Below are 25,118 nucleotides of genomic sequence, written 5' to 3' on the forward strand. Positions count from 1 at the left end.
GTGCAATTAGGTACACACAATAAATGCTAGATGCTTGATTAGCATAGATTAGCCTGAGATTCCTATATCCCATGAATGAATATTTTTTAAAGGCTGAATTTTATACTGGTTAGCAGATCCAATCTGACTTTGTAATGGAACTAAGGTATGCATTGAAACAGCTGGGAAAGTTGGATTCAGAACACACTGTATAAAGTCCTGATTCTCTGATTATTGACTCCTAACTACCACAAACATTTTGCTTTGTACAAGATATAACTTCGGTCACAGGAAGCTTTTTATTTTGACTACATTGAACTCAGTTTTGCTGAGGGTTCTTGTGTAATACCACAACTGGTCATATTCTATCCTGTTGTTTAATAAGTTACTTCCGTCTGTTCACTATAACAGCCTCTCTCCAACTGAGAGAACAGGCTGTAAAACAATTAAAAAGATCAGATCGGTAAGATAAGATTAGTGTCTGATCTGTTAGATAAGAAATTAAAGCCAAACATTCATGATTGGAAATTTAAAAAGGTCTAAACTATTTTTCACTTCTAAAAATGTGGTTCTTTTTGTATTTTTTGTCTAAAATAGAAACACTAAAATTGAAGTGCATTTGATAATGATCAGCGTCATTCTAGCATTGGTTTCTATGTTACTGCAGTCATGTGGTGCATGGTTACTGACATGGAAACGCAATACCTCTTATAACAGAGAGTCGAGCATTATTCATAGACCTCCATTCAGAAATTATTCAACAAAAGATTTAGCAGAAATTAATTATGTGTTGTCGAATGACTTAGACTCAGTGAGCTGTAAGGTGCCGAGAAAAAGCTGTAGCTTCATTGTTGCACATCAGTGCTTGTACAGGGAAGACAAGTTTGCAATTCTTCTAATGGCAGAAGATACAAGGTGTGAGCAATCTACTAAATCAGAGGATGATCTAAGTGCAAATGTAAGTGTACCAGATTCTTATTAAGTAAATATTTTCATATAACACTTACCCTATCTGTTTTCAATAACTGAAATGCTAATATATTGGATATATGTTTAATAGTAGTTACAAATAATTTTACCTGTTTAAGAGTGAGGATTTAAGAACAGATGTTAATAGTAAGTATGTAATTTGGTGCATATTTATGACAAAGCCAGTTATTTATTTGTGAGGAACTTTAAAACAAAGGTTACATTAGATATATAACTGTTGTAGATCATAAATTAATCTGATGTGTAAGACAACCTCATCTTCCTGGTCCCAGAAATCATGTTTTTGAGTGTATTTGATACATAAGTGAAGCACTCCCACAGTGTTTTCGGCCACAAAATGACTTAAATTAGTAGTCAGCCTTACTTTTTGGCTTTTTGCACGCATGTTTTACTTACTTTATACCTAGGTGCAATGAATTGAGCTGATGGTACAGATGGTATTGTGAAGAAGGAGTTTAAGAATGAACAAACAGAGCAGACACTGTGTGGCAAATGACAAAGAAAAAACAACTCTATCAATAAAAATATGAAGTATGAACTTGGTTCAAACAAAAAGTTATATAACTTGCCAACAAAGCAAAAGACTATTCTATGGTGGGGGAATTCAGTGGTGGTAAAAACTGGTTCAAAAGTGGAAGAAGAAGGAATTGAATGTGGAGAAGATGCCCACATCTAGTCTATCATGAGAACAGGGACAGACAGTAGCCTGACCTTGAGAAACACGTATCAGAATGGATCCCCTTGAAAATCATCAGAATGATTTCATTGTCACCAAAAATGCAATGTGTGTATGCACACGTAAGTGAGCCAAATCAAATTCTGAGTCCTGCAATGATTTCATAGCATCAGTTATTCGTGTAGCCGCTTTAAGGAATGAAGATATTTACTGCTGTAGCAGAAGACCAAAATCAAGCTGACACAAAAAAAGACCTTAATTTCAAAATGATCAGTTTCCACAATTTATCATCAGACAATGGCACAAATACAAATACTCATCATTTTACTTCAGCAACACAGATTAAGTGTTCATAATTCTCAATAATCCCAGCAACTATTCTATGAAGTAGAAAGATTGAAAAACCTTCTTGTAAAAACCACAACACACAAGAACACAAGATTTAAGGTGATATGAGCTTGCATGGCTAAGAATTATAATTCGGTAAAAACAATGACTGCAGATGCTGGAAACCAGATTCTGGATTAGTGGTGCTGGAAGAGCACAGCAGTTCAGGCAGCATCCAAGTAGCTTCGAAATCGACGTTTCGGGCGCCCGAAACATCGATTTTGAAGCTACTTGGATGCTGCCTGAACTGCTGTGCTCTTCCAGCACCACTAATCCAGAATAAGAATTATAATTAACAGCTAAGATGATTTTCAAGTGCTGAAAATCAAGTTTCTTGGAGGGGTTTTGGTGCATGTCTATCATAATAGTTGGCTAGATGAAAATAATATGAGGTTATGTATTCATAATCTGTAGACTGGGGTGTCCTGGTGATCTACACAAAGGATATAGCCTGTTGGTGTTCATATACTATATAATAATCGACTGGAACTTTATTCTCTGGACCATAGGAGATTGAGGGGTGACTTTATAAAGGTCTACAAAATCATGAGAAGCACAGGTTAGGTAGATTGCCAAATGCTTTTCCTATCATAGGGAACTCTAAAAGGTTAGCACTGCTGCCTCACAGCGCCAGAGACCCGGGTTCAATTCCCGCCTCAGGCGACTGACTGTGTGGAGTTTGCACATTCACTCCGTCTCTGTGTGGGTTTCCTCTGGGTGCTCCGGTTTCCTCCCACAATCCAAAAATGTGCAGGTTAGTTGAATTAGCCATTAAAGTTGCCCATAGTGTTAGGTGAAGGGCTAAATGTAGGGGAATAGATCTGGGTGGGTTGCGCTTCAGCGGGTCGGTGTGGACTTGTTAGACCGAAGGGCCTGTTTCCACACTGTAAATAATCTAATCTAGAGGGCATAAGTTTAAGTTGAGACGGGAGAGATACAAAAGGGTGCAGAGTGGTCATTGTTTCACACAGAGGGTAGTGAGTGGAACGGACTGCCAGAGATAGTGGTGGAGGCGAGTATAATTTTGGACCTCTTCCATTAGGCAGAAGATACAGAATCTTGAACACACACACACACACACACACACACCAACTGGTTCAAGAACAGCTTCTTCCTTGCTGTTATTAACCTGCTAAGTGGATCTAGAAGAAAGTGAGTACTGCAGATGCTGGAGATTAGAGTTAAAAAGTGTGGTGCTGGTAAAGCACAGCTGGCCAGGCAGCATCCGAGGAACAGGAGAGTCGACTTTTCAGGCTTCAGCCCTTCATCAGGAACGTGGCGGGGGGGGGAGGTGGGTAGGGGTTGGTGGGCTGAGGGATACATGAGAGGTTGGGCTAGGGGAAGGTAGTTGGGAAGGCAATAGGTCGATGCCGGTGGGGGATGATGGTGATAGGTTGGAGCAGAGATTGGAGCAGAAAAGTAGGAAGGAAGATGGACAAATGGAACAGTTCAAGAGGGCAGTGCTGAGTTGGAGGGTTGGATCTGGGATGGAGGGGGTGAGGGGAGATGAGGCATCTGGTGAAATTGATGTTGATGCTGTGTGGTTGGACGGTGCCAATGTGGAAGATGAGATGATCTTCTTCCAGGCACTGGGGGGACTAGGATTTGGCAGTAGAAGAGGCCCAGGACTTGCATGCCCTTGGAGGAGAGGGAGGGGGTGGTAGGATTTGGTGGAAGTAGAGATCCAGGGTTTGCATACCTCATCTACTATGTCCATTGCTTTCGATGTGGCCTCCTCTAAAGTGGGGAGACAGGAACCTTGCCAACTCACGGGACATTTCAGAGAACATTCAAGAACACATGCACCAATCAACCCCACCACCCTGTGGCTGACCACTTCAACTCCACTTCCCATTCATATGTCCCATAGGTCAACATCTAGGCATGTACCTCAATTAGCGATGCAGAATGATATAGATGGATAGTTGATAGAGAATAAAACCTTCACAAAGAGTAGAATATGTATGCTGACCCCTTGATGTATGTGTGGTTGGCCAACAAATTATAAGATACTATTTGTATGCAAACTTTCATCAGATTTTTCAGAAAAAGCGGAATATCAGATTTAGTGGAACAAGAGTAAGGTGATTTATTATGTAGTGATGATTCTGATGACCCATTTAAAAATAAATCTTGCTTTTCATCACCATCTACCTACTGGAGGTAGGTTGTTGTGATTTACTTTTGTTATTTTGTCCTGTTGCAGGGAATGTCCTGCTGTTCCTGCAAACATTTTTGAAAAATAATGCTTTTTTTTGCAGACAAAGTCTGCTTAGAGGAGAGACTTGCTGTTTAAGGATTTCAGTTTGCTGAGGTAATTGAACAGCCTTGGACAAGGTGAGGCTTTCTCTGGAGTGTAAGAGATCAAATAGAGCCTCATCCAGGATACAATGCTATAAAAACATGAATAAGTTCATCTCATAGGATTCTGGTAGCCTGCGAAACAATACAGGTCATTTATGAAGGAATCTATTCTCTCTCTGGTTCCAGACTGTGACTATAATAAGAGTTCTTTCTTAGAATGAAGTATGTATTGAATGTCTTAATTAAATCTTAGTATTTTGCTGTTCCTTCCTCCATCCCCAGTCAGGCAAGAATTGTATCAATTATTTTCGCAATGACATATAAAAACCTGCAGCCACTTTTACTGCCTCTTCCATGTGTTTGCTCACAATCATGCCCAATTTTATGTTATCAGCAAACCGTTGCATTCGGTTCTCCAATCCAGATTATATGAGTACATTATCAATACCCAAGAAATGATCCTTGCAGTATCCCACTAGTCATTGTCTGTCACCCAGAGAAAGACCCATTTATTCCCACTCTCTATTTCCTGTATGTCAACCAATTCTTATTTGATGCCAATATATTATCCCCATCTCATGTGTTTCATGTTCATTTTGCCCATTAACCTCCTATGTAGGACCTTATCAAAAACCTTCTGAAGATCCAAATATACCACATCCATTGTTTCTCCCTTATCGAATCTACATCTTCAACTCTAGCCGATTTGTTAAACCTGATTTGCCTTTCATAAACCCATGCAGGCTTTGTCCAATCCTGTTAATTCTTTTCAAGTCTGTTATCACAGCTTTTATGTCAACTCTAGTATTTTTCCCAATACCAATGTTAAACTAACTGGTCTATAAATCATTATTTCTTTTCATACCTGTGAACAGGAACCTTTTATTAACTGTATACACTAGACGTAGAAGTGGTAGGAAAGAACATTCCTATACCATTGCTGGCTTGGACCTTGTTCCAAGTATTTGCAGATGCCAGTAGGCATAGCTGATGACATATGCCATTCTTTGAATAGTAGGACTTATCCCTTACAGAGACTTCTAGGGTTGACTTATATGCTGACATCTACTGTAATGCTTAATGAGTGACTATTTAAAACCTTCTATTCTCTCACTATTATTTTATCCTTTATTGCTTATTTAGATTTTCAATATTCAAGAGATGTGGACAACTCTTTTAGAACCACTGTTTATTGCCTATCCCTAATTGCCTGATATGCTGCCTTTTCAAATCACTGTGGTTCACAGGGTGTAAGGACATTCATTGTCCTGTCAGGAGAGAATTCCTAGATGTTGATCTGAAGATGCTCATGGAGTGATGATATGTTTTGAAAGTAGGAATGTGTTGGATTTGGAAAAGAATTTTCAGATTTCCGTGCGCCTGCTGCCATTGGTGATAGTGAGCATGGGTTTGGAAGATGCTGTTGAACAAGTTTTGGTGAGTTGCTACAGTGCATCTTGTGGATGGTACATTCTGCTGCCTCTGTGAATTGCTGATGAAAGGAATGAATGTTGAAAGTAGTGGATATGAGCGATCTATGAGTGATAACAATTCCCTGGATTTGAATTTCAACCAGAATGGAGATTTAAACTGAAATGCTATAAAATGACATCCACAGAATGAGAACTATGGTAACCGGTAAGCAGATTCTGGAAGCTGTCATGAAAAATAACAATGGTGATTTTAAAATGGATGCTTTTTGTTTTTCAATCAGAGCCCAGGCAAATTCAAAAGAACATTGTAAAAAGTACATACCTCAAACAGGAAAGGGACAACTTTCCCCTTTGTAACATCATCAGTTTCAAAGATAAACAGAGTGAAGTAATTAATGTAAAAAAGACAAAATATTGAAACGTGTATAGAGTCAGTTCCATCTATAAATTGAAAGTCAGATCATAGTTTGAGGGTAGAATGATGTTGGGTAAATGTACATTGGATAGTTCATATCAATTCCTTTTATAGTAATTCTGCTATCAAACTTTCAGTAAAGATATTTATTTGGTGAATTTTGCAAAGGTTCCTAGTTCTCAATTAATTAATAATTAACTTTAAAGCTGATTTAAACCTGACAGAACTTTTTTTCCTGATTGTTCCCAAAGGAAGATTTTGGATGCCTGAACAACGGGAGTATTTACCATTTCTCCAGGATAACTAGGTGCAGCAGTGAACTATTCAACTCTCTTCCACCCTCTTCCATCAGGGAGAAGATTTAAAAGTTTGAATACGCATGCAAACAAACTCAAGAACAGTTTCTTCCCTGCTGGTATCAGATTCTTGGAAGACGTCTCAAATGTTAATGATGGTGTCTCTCTGTGCACCTTCTGTGCAGCTGTAACACTGTACTCTGCACTCTGTTCTGCTACTTGATGCACTTTGTATGGTATGATCTGCCAGTAGAGCATGCAAAACAATACTTCTTACTGTAGTCTAATAACTGACTTCAATAAATCAGATCAAATCAAATCACTAAGATCTTGGCTGATCTTCTGTCTCAATGCCAAATTCCTGCTTTCGCCCTGTAGACCTTGGTGCCTTTAACATATAGAAAGTTATCTATCTCATTCTTAAATATATTCAATAATGCGGCCTCCACAGTCATCTGTGGTAGAGAATGCCATAGGTTCACAACCGTTTGAGAAAATAAATCTTTCTTCACCTCAGTCTTAAATGGTCTACCTAGTATACTGTGTCATCTGCTTCTGTACTCTTCTAAGAGGGAAACATTCTCCCTGTATCTAGTCTGTACCAGCCTGTGAGAATTTTACTGTTATCTTCAATTGTGATGATCAGAACACCTCACTTCCCAAATAGAAATTAATGATAATGTGCTTGTTGTGAATGCATTTTGATGCATACATATTTCAGATGCGATGTCCATCATGTACAATACTGTTCATAATTTGTGTTTGTCTCTTGCTATAATTAGCATTCTATGAACACCACTGTAGTGATCATCCTTTAAAAGATCTTTATTGAATTACACAGGATGATGGTCTTTATGTCTGTATGTATGTGAAATTGCAATCTTCTTAAAGAGAATGGGTAAAAAGTAGTTATCATTCATTTATTAAAGTTTAGTCAATATTTTGTTTGGTCAACAGCAATCAGCATTCCCTTTCTACCAGCAGGCATTTGAGAGTATAGCAATGTGTGAATGCAGCAAGGCAATTGAGTCAACCCATTTCAGGCCATTCTTAAAGTTGTTTACAATTTAAATAATTCATCTCTTCAACTGTAGAAGAAATGGAATGCTCTGGAGGGAAAATAGTATCAATTTGTCTTGTGGAAACATAAAGGGAGAACAATTTATAAGCTCAAGTTTACCAAGTGGTAAATGGAAGCAGAAATTTTAAATTTTCAGTGCATATGTACCAAAGATATCTTAAAAAATGTTTGCAGTCAAGCTGATGCTGGAAATAATTTGTTGGTAATGGATAGCCATCTAAACAAATATGGTGCTCTTTACCAGTGCTAATATCTTAGAATCCTACAGAAATAGTGTTGCCCTGTGGACAAGTTGCTGGGCTTCCTTGCTCAGGTTTTACTGGTGTGAATGTAGTCTAGCATGTAATAACCCCAAACTGTTTAAAAAAAGATATTCTGCTGGCTATGCTTGTTACTTGCCTCCATGCTCCTTCCCACTTCACTGGGACTTACTTTAGGCCACTACCAAGCAAGCCAAACTTCAATGTGATCAAGTGTGAGTTGCATATGGAACTATGACAGGTGTTGACTGCTCTTTGTAGAGACCACACTGGGTATCCTGACATTTGTACCACCAACTTGTTGAGAAAGGTACTTATAAATAATTTGTTCAGGTTTATCAGCTGAGGTTTTTTTCAGAGTGGCAGCTGTAATTTGTTCTTGTCATTATCTCTTTTATTTCCATTTAGGATGAAAATACAGTATTATTTTTATGGTTCATAGACATGTACAATAAAGTCATTCTGGAACAAACTCTATAAATTCACAAGTGGTCTGAAATTTTCCTCAGTGATAGTGAAATGTTGGTGAACACATACAATGTCCAGACATGATTCTTGGCGAGTTGTTTAAATAGCATGACAGTTTTGGGAAGTCTGATTTTTATTTTCAGATTAAAAATAAATCGCCTGATGAAGGGGCTGATGTGGCCTTGAAGTTCATTGTCTGTACCTATTAACATGAGTTAATTTTAGTATGCTGTTTTCTTTGATAACTTTTAAAGATGGCGTGAATGACTTCAAACACACTTTGGATTAATGGGAATTTGCAGCTTTTCTGATTAACTCTGTGAGGCTTCTAAGGATGCGATGAATTGTAATCCTGATTCTACTGTCCATTACTGTGGGTGGTGTTGTATTTCCTCATAAATAATAGTATCAGGATGGAAGGACATACTATACTATACACTCATTGGGATAATGTAGCTATGTTTATCTTAGATGCTGTATAATTCCATTATTTATTATTTAAGCCATTTACACAGTATATCAGACCATTAGCTGTTCGAGGTGCTGTAAGCAATTGAAAATTCGGTTCTTTAATGCTTACATTTTCCTTGGCTTTTTTTGTTGATTATTGTTCCAACTGTAAGATTAAATATAAGGTTACAATGGATGACAGCATGACAAAGGAATATTGAGTCCATTTAGCTAGAACAGTCAGTTTTAAACTTCCAAATATTAGATTGAAACAAATCTTATAAAGTTGCAATGTAATTTTATTCCAAGAACATATTAAACATTTTCTACATTTGCTAATACCAAAGTCCATCTATTTACAACTGACTTTAAATGATCATGCTTACTAAGATCACTCATGCTTCTCCTGAAAATGGAATACACTGTTATTAGTTCAATTAAAGGGGCAGAAATGTGAGGATTTCTGGTCACTATCGTAATTCAACTCTTTCTTCTTCCTTTTATAGATCATATTGTATTTTAAACACAAACTCAGATGTTCAAAATCCATTTTGTACCATATGTAATTAGCATTCCAAACTCCAAATGATTTTAATTTTTATTATAGAATGAGATTTGAAGGCAAATAGATGAAAGGTAATTGCAGGATCTACACCTGAATCCCGTCTTTTAGATTCCAGGTGCTTAACTGTCTGTATGTGGTTTTGTTCCTCATAGATCTTCAAAACGCACCATTTTTGACCAAGCCACCTCTCCTTATAAATCCTCCTTTCACTTGGCTTCCATTCCTGTTCAAAAACTTTCTGTGAAGCTTTGAAACTATTTTCAATGTTAAAAATGCAGGTTGTTGCTGACTCTCTTCTCTTTAACATTCAGGTTTCTGAAATATCAGTTGATGTGACCAACTTGGATGGAACTTTGCCTGTGAAAAGGAAACATCCACGAAAAGGAAAGAGAAAACCCAAGTTACCATTTAAATGTCAATTTAAGGGAACAACTGAATGTTTCTACATAAACAAAAAAATTATCTTCTTTACTCTGATGGTTTTTGTTATTATGTTAATAACATGGACCTTACTATGGGTCTATGTATGTAAGTATTTTGCCTAGCTATTCCCATAGAACAAAATAACTTCATTTTTTGAATTTATGATAGATTAGTAGTCTATTCAAATGCCAGTGGGAGAAAGTGAGGACTGCAGATGCTAGAGATCAAAGTCGTGACTGTGGTGCTGGAAAAGCACAGCAGGTCAGGCAGCATCCGAGGACCAGGAGAATCAACGTTTCGGGCAAAAGCCCTTCATCAGGAATGCATGAAGGGCTCTTGCCCGAAACGTCGATTCTCCTGCTCCTCGGATGCTGCCTGACCTGCTATTCAAATACCAGTTCTGATATTTAAAAAAGTTCCTATCATGCAAGGATGACCTTGGTATTACTTAATACAAATTAGCACCAGTTTATAAAATCAAATTGTAAGTTTTAATTGAAATGTTTACAAACATTTACAAACATTTCAATACAGTTGAAAACTTGATTCTAACTCACATAATTGCCCATTTGTGTGAAAAGTTTAGGATTTGCATAGATACATTTTGGAGTTCATTGATATTCATTGCTCCTGTAAAGTGACTTCTCTGTCTCACTGTTATTAGAATTGACTCACGTTGTTTCATCGCTAGTTGTACAATAGTATTCAGTGGAGAGTCGACCTCTGATACCTTCTTGTGAATCAAACTGTCAATTGATGTCTTCATATATTTACTTATGTGTGTCCCAATCGATCTGAAAACAAGCCAAGAAAATATTGGGCAAGAAAGTCCTGATGCCAATCTGAGCTATTTTTTTCCACAATAATGTAAAGATACAGAACACCAATTAACCAGACTCTCAATTCATTCAATACAACATGGCTTTAAATAATCCAAAGCTTAGAAAAATATGAACTACCTCATGTCAGTAGATTGCATATCTCAATTGCAGCAATATGACATCTATCTGTCGTGCATTTTTCTAACATCTCTGCAAAAATGCTCAGATTTCATTTTTAAAACTTGACTGAAGACACACAAGTCCTTGTTCCACAATTTCCTGTCTTCATAGGAATTTAAGGCTTCATTCCTAACCACTGCCTCTTGTCTGGTTAGATGCAAGCAGAATTGGTATCAATGTTTAGCATGTTCCTTCCCTTTAAAACAAGTTTCATAGACTTAAGAAGATAATTTAATCCTTGATAATGTCAATATTTGTTGAGAGACTCTGATTTAAGGTATGACCCTTCATGTTTTTCTGACACCATGAGCAACCCATGTCACTCTTGGCAATAATCAAAATAATGTGACTTTAGCTTCAATACACAATTTCCCAAAGCATACAGCTCTTCCCTTCAATCCTGTGTGTGAAGTAAAATTATGTTATTTTAAAACACACCACTTAAATGTTATTGTTTTCTACATGCATTTTGTGGAAAAATGTTAAAATGGCAAATACTGTGATACGTTATTCTTGATTTTTTTGCAGGAAAGATGTTTTTACTTCAGAAATCTAACCATGATGCATGTTTATCTTCATTCACATCCATTCAAACTAACCAAGCATGTATTGGCTGTAATTAGTGCCTTACACCAAATAAAATACAGAATACTGGCAGTATTAGCAACAATTGCATGAGAAAATGGGGTAAATCTTACCTATGTTTAGGATTTTGGGAGTTTCTGGAATAGTCCTTGAGGGAGAGGTACTTTAGTAAAGTACCCATGGATCTCAGGCAGGAAAATGAGTACAGATAGCACTAGGATAACGCTTGTTTCGGCTATAATGTCGCTAAAGAAATAGGGAACAGTATTTTCAAGAATGAACATAGAACATTACAGTGCAGTACAGGCCCTCTCAACCTCTCAACCTTCTTCTAAAGAAAACAGCTGCAAGTCCCTCATCCTTTCCTCATAAGACCTTCCCTCCATACCAGGCAACTCGTAAGACGCCTCTGAACCCTTTCCAAAGCTTCCACAGCCTTCCGATAATCCGGTGACCAGAACTGTAAGCAATACTCCAAGTTTGGCAGCACCAGAATTTTTTACAGCTGCAACATGACCTCATCACTCTGGAACTCAATCCCTTTACCAATAAAAGCTATGCTTTCTTAACAACCCTATCAACCTCGGTGGCAACTTTCAGGGATCTCTGTACATGGACACGAGATCTCTCTGCTCATCTACTCTGCCAAGAATCTTACCATTAGCCCAGTACTCTTTATTCCTGTTGCTTCTTCCAAAGTAAAACACCTCACACTTTTCCACATTAAACTCCATTTGCTACCTCTCAGCCCAGCTCTTGCGATCTTGAAACCATATTTTTGACCTCACTACTCTCAACTTCCTGGACTTTGTAATGATAATTTAGGCTCCCACCCCTCTGCTGAATTTGTTGAAACTCTCCTAAAGACCATTAGCAAGCAATACCCCAGGATATTGGTACCCCTCTGGTTCAGGTGTAGATTTTCCTCTTTGTGAGGTCCCACCCACCCCAGAATGAGCCCCAATTATCCAGGTATCCGAAACCCTCCTTCCTGCATCATCCCTGTAGCCCCATGTTCAACTCCTGTCACTCCCTGTTCCTTGTCTCGCTCACACGTGGCACAGGTAACAAACCAGAGATAACAATTCTGTTTGTTCCAGCTCTAAGCTTCCATCCTATCTCCCTGAATGTCTGCCTTAAATCCCCATCCCTTTTCTTACCTATGTCTTTAGTGCTTATGTGGACCACAACTTGGGATGCTCCCCCTCCCCCTCCCCCTTAAGGATCCTGAAAACACAATCTGAAACATCATGAACCCTGGCACCTGGGAGGCAACACACCAACCATGAGTCTTTCTCGTTCCCACAGAATCTCCTATCTGTCCCCCTAACTATGGAGTTCCCAGTGACTAATGCTGTGCTCCACTCCCCCATTCCCTTCTGAGCAACAAGGATAGACTCTGTGCCAAACCCTTGTACCCCACAGCTTACCTCTGGTAAGTCTTCCTCACCAACGGTATCCAAAATGGTATACTTGTTATTGAGGGGAATGACCACAGGAGGTCCCTGCACTGTGTGCTGGTTCCTTTACCTCTTTTCGCAATAGTGTGATCCCGTGGGGATTGGTTCGACCGCTTCGTTCTGTGCATGCACAAACGACAGCACCAAAATCTCAGCGCAGTTCTGTGCATGTGCCGATGTCTATGCCAAAGTCTCTGCATCATTTTGCACGTGCGTGATATCAGTGTCAGTCATCGTGTCATTCTGTGCATGCGTGATATCAGTGTCAGTCTTCATGTTGTTCTGCACATGCGTGATATCAGTGTCAGTCTTCATGTCGTTCTGTGTATGCATGATATCAGTGTCAGTCTTTGTGTCATTCTGCTCATGCTCCGACAGAGCAGCTTTCTGTAAGAGGTACTGTAAGAGAGCAACTTTCTTACACTTTTTAAATGTACTATGTTAAATTTATTTTTGTTTTGTTAATAAATATGATTTCAGCCTTCTTTCAGACTGTGCTCTCCCTTGTGTTAGACTTTTGGGTGATTTTTGAGAGATTATGAGTGATTTTTTTGCTGATCTGCCCCAACCTCACATTTCCCACAGGCCCCATTATTTCCATTAAGCGATTATCTATTAAGTGAGGTTTCACTGGAACACAACTATGACATTATGGGACAACTACCTGCACTTGGGGTCAGGATTGAGATGGTCTGGGATTCTGTAATATTGGGTAACTTGGCAGAGGTCTAACCTATCAAAGTATGCTGCAGAACTCGAAAGCTCTAGTTAAACTGGTGTATTGCATTCAGTTCTTGTTTCACCAAAACAATACCCAGCCTAAATTGAAATGATGATTAGGCTTGCATTCCCTGAATGTGCCAACTGGTGATCCAATTGAGGCATTTATGTGAATAAATAAGTCAATAGGGTAAATGGTGAAAAACCAATTCAGCAGGCAGTGGAGTTCAGATTGGGAAGATGTAGTAGATTGATCAGAGCCAGGCCATTCAGGATTTGTTAGTTGGAGAAATAGAAAGGTTTTCCTCAAAATACTGCTGAGTTTAGAAGAATTGAAATGATTAAACCTGAGATACATAATTTTTGTTAGTCTGAGGTATGAAACTGAAGTTGAGCTGTAGCTCTGTCCTCATCTAACTGAATGGCCAACCTGATAGACTGAATGGCCTGTTTGTATAATCACATTCCTTGAGGTGCCTCATCTTAAAGAGGTTCTGCTGTATCTTTTACAACCCAGAGGAGCTCCTCTTCTCCTCCTGCCCCTATAAAAATAAATGAGTCCTTTGGGCTTCTCTTAGGTGACTGCCAGTGAATAAAAAAAAATGCCAATTCTCTCCTGCTGTGACTTAAAATGGTATTGGGCTTTATTGATTCAAAATCTCTAACTCAGCTATGAGCTCTTTCAGGCATTTGCCTGCACTGCTTATTTTGAGGACTTGACAAAATTGCACAACCACAATAGTGATAGAATCTGGTGAGTAAACTCCTGCTAGGCAGGAGGTCTCAAAATCTTCCTTGTTTCTTTTCCTTCCGAGTTTTGTTAGTTCAATCAGAAAGGCAAAATTAAATTGTAATTTGTACATGTTGCTTCTGCCGAAGAAGTGCATTTTTCTTACTTAAAATTTAGCATTATGTTTATTAAAAATCTACATTAAAAATGGTACTTTCTTTCCATTATATAGTGAGAACACAAAACAATACTGCTTTGTATTTTGCTGGATTATTCCGTATAGCAAATATTGAATTTATTCCTGAGTATCGAAGGAAGGACTCCCCTGAATTCCTCTCCATGGCCGCTAAAGTCCAGCAAGTGGTAAGAAACCTCTCTCACACCTTATGGTATATTATACAGGATTAAATATGGATAGGATGATAAATGAATTCTGCACGCTGTGAATAAGTGGGCTATGGCACAGTTGAATTAACTGGGAACATTTCCACATATTACATAAGTAGTGTGATATTGTAGTACACTTTTGATACTTGTGGTTACTTGTTGTGAATTGTTTGCTTCTCTAATCTTAACTGTTTTATTTAATATTATGAAGGTTGGATCAAATCTCTGCTAATTAGTTGGAGCTTCATGGTGGTGGATTTGATGAGAATCATTCAGTGGTTCACGAGACTATTCAAATGGTATTATCCATATTCTAAACTAATTGTATACAGACTTTAGTCATGAACAATAGAAATTAGGAGTGGGTGTGGTACATATTTTAATAAAAGTTATATCCTTTCAAAAACTTTGATATAGTTTTAGTTTTCATTGAATTTAGAAGGTGATTGTGAGTGAAGAAAGATAAAACTCGTAAAATATAATCTAATCAGATCCTGGGTGAAATTCCTGGAAGATTAACTTGGTTAGGTAGTAGGCTTTGGCAACATAGCTGGCTTCACCCAGACTGTGCAGTGTGGTAGACTGGTTACATACTGCATTCAAAGTAGCATATCATAAGGAAGCAGAATTCATCAACAGAAAAAGACTCGATGCGATCAATGTACTAGTCTCTGCGATGATTGGTTCCATGTCTAAGAAGTCTGCCCCAAGTACTTTGAGAGCTGTAATAGTAGCTATAATATTGAGAACTGCCATCTTTTAGCTGTGTTTCAAGAGTCAGTTTCCTTACAAAGGATGGTTACTAAGGGACAACAACTACCCTCTGGAGTCTCCATAATACAACTTCCTGACTGCAGCATTGCGTAGATGCAATGTTGACTAGGGTCATGATGGAGCAGATGATAGGTTTACTGTAGGAGAGGTTGGTATTCAATCTGGGGTTTGCTGCAGACAGAGTGTGCCACACCATCCTAGCATACAATGCTGTACACAACTGGAGAAAGTAAAGAGGGGAAGTAATGGACTCTTAACAAGCTGGGAGAATGGCAGTAGTGTTTTGTGGAGGAAGGTTTAGGACTTTAAGCAGAAAGATACATGATAGAATGCTGTAGCATCAAGACCAACAAACCATAAAAGACTGTACTGATACCCAGTAAGCAAGCAGCTCCTGTCAGTTCCCAGAGACAAATGCAGCTTCTGTTTGCTTTTGTTCATTTTTGCTGCTGCTGAATAAAAATGAATGCTTTAAATAATTTGCAAACTTCGCTGGATGTGCTGATACCAATTGAACAATGAAAATATATTGAGTTACAGTGGCCATTAGGGAACAGGATTCTAAGATTAAATGAAAATAAGGACAAGTCTCTTAGTGCTTTAAATAGCAATAGATGTAAGAATGCGCATTTCCATGTGCAATGAAGTCACCATTGTGGCCTGAGCAGTGTTTGTTTCTGAAGAGCACGGTGAAGGATCACTCTGGGCTGTCAGTGCTTGACCAAGTACACAGCTAAGTTTTAAAGATGGCACTGTCACCAGGAATCCCAGTTTATCCCAACAGTGGTGAGTACTTCCACCTACTGTGATTGGGGGAATAGAATGTGTGGGTTGCCATTGAGGCATGTGTATAGGTAATGAGGTGAGGTTGGGAAGGTTGTGTGAGAAATCTCACCAGGACTCTTAGAGAGAAACTCTTTGTGAAACTCATCAAAATTGATACTTAGTTGATTTATGGTAAAATTCAGCCCTGAGGTACAGTGTGAGGGGAAACAAGCAATTGGACTATTGTGTAAACATTCAGGCATCGCATCCATTTTCAGAAAATGAGACTAACGTTTATCTATCAAATCATTATATGAACTCCATAGAGGCCAAGTCACCTGTTATATACACAAGAAAGGTCCTTAACACTGGCTCAGTTCACTCAGACCCAGCTGACATTCCTCTTTTTATCTGTCAACCAGGACTCCCTGATTGGATCAGATTAACAGCCCCAAAGAGGGAACTCATATTTTAATGAGATCCACCAGGTGACCTTATTACAATCGCTGCATCTCTCTCCTTCTGGGTCCAAGGACATACGTTGGTCTTTTTTTCTTGTAACACCTCCTGGGGTATTTAGACGTTGGGTCAGGTTTCTTTGACTCTGCATCGGATCCGGACAGAATGTAACATAGAGGAGCTCGCTTCTTGAGTCAGGGCGTCTCAGGAGGAATTCACTCTCTTTTTCCAGTGGCAAAGGCATCGAGGTGGCAACACCCACCATGTCGATCTCAGATTTCTGAGGTCTCTTCAACACTTGACAGAGAGTTATAGAGATATAGCTATGTACAGCATAGAAATAGACCCTTCAGTCTAACTCGTTTGTGTCGACCAGACATCCCAAATTAATCTAGTCCCATTTGCCAACATTTGGCCCATATCCCTTTAAACCCCTCTATTCATATAGACATCCAGAACCCTTTTAAATATTGTAATTGTACCAGCCTCCACCACTTCCTCTGGCAGCTCATTCCATACACACACCACCTTCTGCGTGAAACAATTGCCCCTTAGGTCCTTTTAAAATCTTTCCCCTCTCACCCTAAACGTATGCCCTCTAGCTTTTGGCTCCCCTATCCTGGGGGTAAAGATCATGACTATTCACCCCATAAATGCCCCTTATGATTTTATAAACTACTATAAGGTCACCCCTCAGTCTGTGACACTCCAGGGAAAAAGCCCCATGCTATTCAGCCTCTCCCTATAGCTCAAACCCAAACCCATAGGTTCCACCAGCCTTTCCAACTGTTCTAAGGAGCAGGGCATGTTTGCTCCCACACATTTGCAAATTTGCAGCTTTCATGTCGCCCACATGCTTGTTCAGGACCATCACGCCTACCTGACTCTATACGTCACTGGTTCGGACCTTGCATTGGTCATGCCTATTACCCATGCAGGGCCAGTTCTGTGGTTCCTACACTAACTTGCAAAAATGCAAGATGGCCTTGACTCCTTCGATAGTCCCTAAACCCTCTTAAAAAACTTCCAGGTATTTAATTAGGACTTAACTCAAGCAGCCATTTTCTAATTGAAAAATTTTAGCCAATCAAGGTGAATCTGTCTCAACCAATTTCACCCCATCAAGCTTAGGCCCAAGCCTTTTTCTACAATCACTACCAACTGAACCAACTGTTTCTCAAAAGAGACTAGAACCAAAGTTATACTGTAAATCCGTAAAGGTTCTCTGGTATATGTTCTCAGTCTAGATGATGACTTATGCAAACTTAAGGGTTGGACTCCAGTCTGAATTTTGTAAGACTGGTTCTGCGATCACTGAATTGGCCGTGCCAGTATTGACATCCATTAGAATCGAATGACCATTTAATCATATGTTTATTTTGATTGATTCTGGCTTTTGAGAGTGTGTACTCTCCTGGATACTGGTCTGTGAGTTCTCTTACTCAATTTAGGTCTTGTAGGACTTCCTTGCTGTCTCAGTTCCCTATACCTGCAACAACTATAAACGCTTGCTGACCCAGAGGACAAATAGGCAGACAACTAGCAATCTGCATCCACAAACACAAACTAGCCACTAAACACCACGACCCACTATCCCTAGTAGCCACACACATAGATTACAAGGACCACAAATTTGACTGGGACAACACAATGATCATAGGACAAGCCAAACAGGGGACAGTCAGAGAATTTCTAGAAGCATGGCACTCATCCATGAATTCCATCAACTAACACATAGACCTAGACCCAATATACCAGCCATTACAATGAGCAACTGGAACCAGCAACTGGCAACTGGAAGCAGCAGGAATTAAATCAAGTAAATTCTGGGTGACACACAGTACAGCAGCTCTTCACAGGAGGCTCCAAAGCACTGAAGGTGTTTCCTAGCCAGGGAATGAAACATCTGCAAATCAACTTTCCAACTAGGTGAACATACCCACCACTACGACAACTGGCACCCAAGCAAACCTTGAACTCATATAGAATAGAACAGCAATGTATTGACTCATATATTTTTCCATTGTTCAATTAATGGCTCCTGATTTGGGATACAGTGGAAAACCATGTCAAAACTACCACGCAGGGCCGGGCCGAGACTGCCCTGCCATACTGAGATAAGACCTCCATGCTGGGCCATTGGAAGACTCAGAAGACACATCCAAAGCAAAGACGAGATGTCTGTGCGGGGAATATACCTTCACACTGGATGTTGGAATATCCAGAGGCTGCTGAAGAAGACCTGCACAATGGGATGGGAATGCCACTTTAGGCCAGGACCGCCCCTCCTGGACAAGTCCGCCACCCTGGGAGACTCCCTGCCAGGGATTCTGGATTGTTGGAAGATACCTCATTACTGGCCATAGGCTGGGAGAAGATGCCTTCCTCCAAAGTCATTAAAAGAAGGTAGGGTACCAGGCTAAATGGGAACATAAAGAAACGTGCCAAAAGAAAATAAAGTAGAGCGGACAGAGCCGATGATCTTTGGGCAATTAGACTGAGGAGCCTGCAAAGTGCGCTGTGATTATGCTTCACTTGTTGCATTTCCCAATGATAAAGCGAGTTGTAGAGTCTGAAGTCCAGTTGGGCTCAGCTAGTCGGTGCTTTTGCATGGTTACATCATTAATCCCACATACAACCAGTCTCTCAGCATCTCATTAAGGGTTAAACCAAAGTCACATGTCTCTACCGGGCATCCTAATTTAGTCAAAAGTCCCAAAATGGATTTCTCTAATTCTCAAATTGCTCAATACAACCAATAATGTCTCAGAAATAGAGGAGGCTTGGGGTCATCATGTTCCTTAGCTAAATCCATCAACATTTGAAAGGTTTTAGTATCCAGACCTCAGGGAAAGAAAGCTGTGGGTCCACAAGCTGTCAGGAGAATTACTGTTGCTTTTCATCTCCCCCAATGTCATTTGCCCAGAAAAAAATAATGTATTCTTTTCAAATGCGGGGCCCAATCTTTGAAGGCAGGTAAGACTGAATGAAGTTTCCCAAATAATGGTATGATGCTAGAAGTACTCACCTCAACTCAAAGACTATAGTTGCAAGCGAGATTCTTCAGAAAAGTGCTTTACTCACATCATCACTGACATAACTCCAGTGATATCAGTAACCCATCACCCTTTATTTACATGTGGAAAGTCCTCGATATAGTCCCCACACCCGCCCCTGCTCCCTTAGAGCCATCTCTCTGACACTTTTCATTTTGCCTGTCAGCCAGGGCTCCCTGACTGGACCAGACTAACAACCCCAATCAAGGAACTCATATTATATGAGGTCCACCTGGCTGACCTCATTACAATCACAAAACCTTAATCAATACAGCACAGTGTCATAGTCTATGCTCTTTCATTCATGGGCATGCAGGAAACAAGTTTTATAATCTACAGAAAAGGTCCTGCTGTGATCAAAAGGTTTATAAGGCCTAACAAGGTTTATATACAAATCTAGTAATGCATAGATTGGAGTTATTTTCATGAAATGTCAGAAAGTCACATTTATATAGTCACAGCTTTAATGTTTACAGATATTGTTTCTCTCTCGTAGATATGTCACTTAACCAGGTGTGAGTGACCTCAGTGTCGTTATGAATGGTAAAGTGGCCTCGATGGGCCGAATGGCCTTTCTTCCACTCCTATAACTTATGGTCTTACGGTCTTATGTTATGTTAACTGGTTAGTTTTATTTCAGCTATCACATGTTCAGTATTGTGCTTTTCTCTTCTTTCAGATGAACAATGTTTATAAGAAATCACTTTTCTCCAAGTTGTACAAGCAATCAACTGTTTCTGACTTGAGGTACTGTATCTCACAAATTCATTAATTATAAAGATTTGAAAGCTGAATTTTCAGGATATTGAATTTATATAGCGGTACCTAAACAGTGATTTCCAAAAACAAATGAACAATGCCTCTGAAAATGGCAGGCACATATTGGAACCTGGGGAGATTTTGGCTGAAAAAAATGAAAGTAAAGTATTAGGAAAAGAACTTTAATCAAAAAATTGCATTTTTGTTCATTTTGAGCCTGATTTAATTTTAGTGTTGACAGAGAATTTCTGTCAATGGTGTAATTTTATAAAAACCTGTTCCTGGTATTGAGAAGATCAAAGACAGTTTGCAATTACCTTTTGGAGAACAGCAAAAACATCTATTGAATCGTGGGAAGGCTGTAGACTTGCTACATGTTATATTGGAAGATTTTCTTCAAAAGTTTTTTTTTCATGGTATCACTAAGTCTCAATATTATGCGACTTCTATCATTAAAGTTACACCTGTTCTACGTTTTCTTTATCTATACTGGTATAAATAGTGTACATTATAATAATATTCTTTATTATTATGTCATTTTCGTTATGTTTAAATGTGATGCTGCCAGACCTGTTGCACTTTTTCAGCAATTTCTCTTTTTGTTCCAGCGTAATTATTACTACTTTTTGTTTGGACATCACAACCACATCAAGCCTGTTGGCAACGTAGGCCATGAACTCTATAATTACATAGCTCATATTAATTTCATTTGTGTTCCAAATTTAAAATAATCAGCAACAAAACTTTTGAAAATAAGATCAACCAGTATTTATTACTTAGCTAGTGTTGAAATTTACTAAGTAAAAGCATGATGGTCACTAGATAAAGAATAAAAAGCAAAGAATAAAAGCAGATAATGATAAAAGGTACTTGTAAAAGAAAGATCCATCTATAATTGTTGGAATTACTTGCTTGTAGATTCTCCTTAGTAGTAAAACCTTATAAAGATAATGTCAGAATTCAATAGGTGCAATGGCTTCTGCGGTTGAGTAGTTGGTGACTTTTCCCACGGAACGACTAAGCAGAAGTGGCTGTGGAAATTAATACAAGCTCCTTTAACTCTTTCTTTCAGCTTGTGCCCCAGGGTGGCCAGGGTCAGTGCAGCAGACCTTAGCTGCTTAGATATTTTCTCCTCTCTTTGATGTTATGTCATCAGAGTTCTCTTTTAAAATGGTGTCTAAGAGCGTGTTATACAGAACTAACTGAAGATGGCTGCTATGTAACTTTTGATGAATACAATGATGACAAAGCAAAGTTAATTACGCTGGAACAAAAAGAGAAATTGCTGAAAAAGTGCAACAGGTCTGGCAGCATCACATTTAAACATAACCAAAATGACAGCAGGTCAAATATCATATGGTGCACTATAACATTATTGTGAAATATCTGAAACTGGGAACTATAGGGGTGGCTTGAGTAAATATTGAATTTGAATAATTCAAATCATAATACAATATAAACTTGAAAGAATTTTTAAACAATTATATTTGAGAATGTTCCCTCTTGTGTTTCTTACATAGTAACAACAACAATGGTGGCATTCTTGTTCACTTCTGGATTGTTTTTATCGTTCCAAATATGAAGACCTTGTTTGTGAGTGAGGACTGTGTCAGTGCAATCTTAAAGGACTCTATTCAGACAAGTCTTGTAAATCGCACATCGATTGGATACCTTCTTGGACTTCCTGTGGACATGGACTCCATTATTGTTAATGGTTATTTTTTTGGCTTATCTGTTTCTGTTGTTAAAAATTGTATTTTGTGCCATGTGTTATTTTATTGCTAATGGTAAATTGATTCTGCATGAGATTGACTGTAAAGCTCAGAAGCTGTTGAAAATTGGCTCGGACAAGTGTAAAGTGATCCATTTTTAGTATAAAGAATGAAGAGACATATAAACTGAAGTGTGCAACTCTAACCACAGGGTATGTGGGCATAAATGTTGAAGATGATGGGACAGGTTGACAAAGTGGTTTAAAACAGTGGTATGGGATTTTGGGCTTTATAAATAAAGATGGAGTGCATAGAAGCAAGAATGTTATGATGAACATTTAAGACAAAAATGGTTTGACCTGACTAGGAGCATTATATCCAGTTTGGGCAATGCACATTAGGAAGGATGTGAAGGTTTCAGAGAGGATACAGAAAAGATTTACAAGAATGGTGCTGAAGGTACCATTATTATATGATTTGGCTAAGTTTCCCTGAGAAAAGAAAACGTTGAAAGGGGATTTTAGTCAAGATTCTCAAATTCATCAGCTGTGTCATTAGAAGTAGATAGAGAGAAACCGTTCCTGTTGGTAAGATGGTTGAGCATCACAGGACTTAGATTTAAAGTGACTGGTGAAAGAACCAAAGATGATGTGAAGAAAATCTCTTTTTATGCATTAGTTGGTTAGGATCTAAAATATACTAACAGAGAATGTGATGGAGGCAGATTCAGTTGTGGCTTTCAAATTGGCTTGGATAAATAACTGAAGGGGGAAAATGTAAGTTTACAGAGAAAAGACCAGGGAGTGGAGCTACCTAAATTGCTTTTATAAAGAGCCAGCATGGACTGAAGGATTGAATGGACTCCCTCTGTACTCTAACAATCTTATGGAATTAATTCAAGTTTAAGTCCAACAAATCACATAATTTGTGTTGAGGGAAACAGTTATCTAGGATGGAACACAGAAATAGGAGATTCAATCAACCAGTTTCTGTTGGTGCTTAATCCTTAACTATTCAACATATTGGTAAATGTTGACCTGATCCCCACTTCAAACACTAACTCTAACAGGGCACTTGGAGCACAAAGTTCTGTGTGAAAGGTTTTCTCCTGAATTCTGTTCTCAGCTTCTTACATCTCCTATAAGTTCTTAGTTCCATTGTTGTCGTAAACCACACAACCACTAGAAACTGTCTTCTATCTCTTCTATATTTTCCCTTCATAATTATAAACACCTCTATCAAGCTATATCAGTCAATTATTTTTTGATAATTTTTAAAACTTATTTGTTTTTAAATTTCATCATAACACACAGCACGTTTGTAATCCTAAATTGGACTATTTCTATTTCTCAACATCCTTCCCTTGGGTGAATCCTTAGGAGTTGTATAAACTTATATGTAATTACTTCTTGACCTTTCTATTTGAACTCCTTACCATAAACATACAAATCTATCAGCTTTTTATAGCTTTATCCATTTGACATGCTAATTTTAATGTCTTGTAAATCTGAGTTGCCAATTACCCCTGCTCTATTCATGTCAAAGTGCAGTAAAGAATTTTATCAACTCAGATTTATAGAATTCCATCTGCTACATTTTAGTCTATTCCAAGATCTTATGAAAATCATCTTCAGCTGTCTTTGGCCATTAGAAATATTTACTCTACCTCTTATTTCAGTATCATTTGTAAATTTTTGCACAACAAAATGGATGACACAGTGGCTCAGTGGTTAACACTGTAGCCTCACGGTGCTAGGGACATGGGTTCAATTCCAGCCTCAGGTGACTGTGTGGAATTTGTATGTTCTCCCTGTGTCCGAGTAGGTTTCCTCCTGCAGTGCAAAGATGTGCAGGTCAAGTGGATTTGCCATGTTAAATTGCCCATAGTGTCAAGTGCATTAGTCAGAGGGAGATTGGTCTGGGTAGGTTGCTTTTTGGAGAGTTGGTGTGGACTTGTTGGATCAAATGCCTTGTTTCCACACTGTAGGGAATCTAATCTTAAAAAAAAAGATCACTTCCTCTTGCCTGGGTACAACTTTGTGAAGCACTATTGTCTAGTTCTGACCACTCTGAGAAAGTGCCTTTTAATCATTCTTTTACCTTTGGTCTTCCAACCAATTTTCATTCAATTTGCAATTTCAGTTCTATATACACTCTCCCCCACCTCCCACCCGACACACACACACTTTTTTCTCCAATTGCCTCATGTGTTAAAGGCAATGATGGAAGTCCATTTCAAACTATGCATGGCAATTCCCACAGTTTCTGTCACCTCTTCTAGTAACTCATTAGGCAAAAGTGATTGTGCCTATAAAGATTTATCAGTTAATGTTTGCTCCTGACTTAATTTCTAAAAGTAATGAACAGTATCATTTAAGAGTATCCTCTTTGCATGTGCTTGAGATATACATGAAGAATGCTAAAAAGTTGTGCAATGATACACTGGGTTACTAATGTACACATTATTGACTTTTTACTAAAATTATCCTTTCATAAGTTAATTTGTTATTGCATTAAGCTCTTTAAATTCAACATGGCTATTTAAAATGAGCTTAACATCTAACCTCACAACTGAATAAGTATTTACAATACGAGAGCTTTATGGTTTCAGGACCATTATTTTTCCAGAGGGTCCAGTAAAAACAAACACAAAGAATGCTAGAGAAACTCAGTAAGTTTTGCAACTTCTGTGGAGTCAATGTTTCTAGTCTGGTATGAATCTTCTTCAGAACCCACTGGAGTTTTTCCAGAATGCTGTATTTGTTTCAGATTTTGAGTATCTGCAGTATTTTGCATTTCCTCTAGAAAAATAGTTTGCTAATTACTTACCAATGACAGACCTTGTAAGTTGCTTGTGTGCACCTGCATCTCTGTGTTGTAGGTGCCTTTGGTTGAAATATTTGAACTCAACTGTTTGCAACTGTCTGCTTTCTTAATGCATTAGAATAAACTGCATATCCTGAATATTAAATAATTTTTATAT

The 25,118-nt window shown here is 38.5% G+C and overlaps 1 protein-coding gene across 1 annotated transcript in view; it reads left to right on the forward strand.

The window, feature by feature from the left end:
* Positions 1–745: 745 nt before the first annotated feature.
* tmprss7 (transmembrane serine protease 7) overlaps positions 746–25,118 on the forward strand; it is an 85,893-nt gene continuing 61,520 nt past the window's right edge. Inside the window, exons 1-5 of the mRNA XM_072584309.1 lie at positions 746–937; positions 9,616–9,832; positions 14,456–14,586; positions 20,344–20,411; positions 21,944–22,137. Coding sequence (XP_072440410.1) covers positions 878–937; positions 9,616–9,832; positions 14,456–14,586; positions 20,344–20,411; positions 21,944–22,137 — 670 coding nt within the window. The 5' untranslated portion in view covers positions 746–877. The remainder of the gene's footprint in view (positions 938–9,615; positions 9,833–14,455; positions 14,587–20,343; positions 20,412–21,943; positions 22,138–25,118) is intronic.

Source organism: Chiloscyllium punctatum, chromosome 15 (genome assembly GCF_047496795.1).
Source record: "Chiloscyllium punctatum isolate Juve2018m chromosome 15, sChiPun1.3, whole genome shotgun sequence".
Taxonomy (NCBI): domain Eukaryota; kingdom Metazoa; phylum Chordata; class Chondrichthyes; order Orectolobiformes; family Hemiscylliidae; genus Chiloscyllium; species Chiloscyllium punctatum.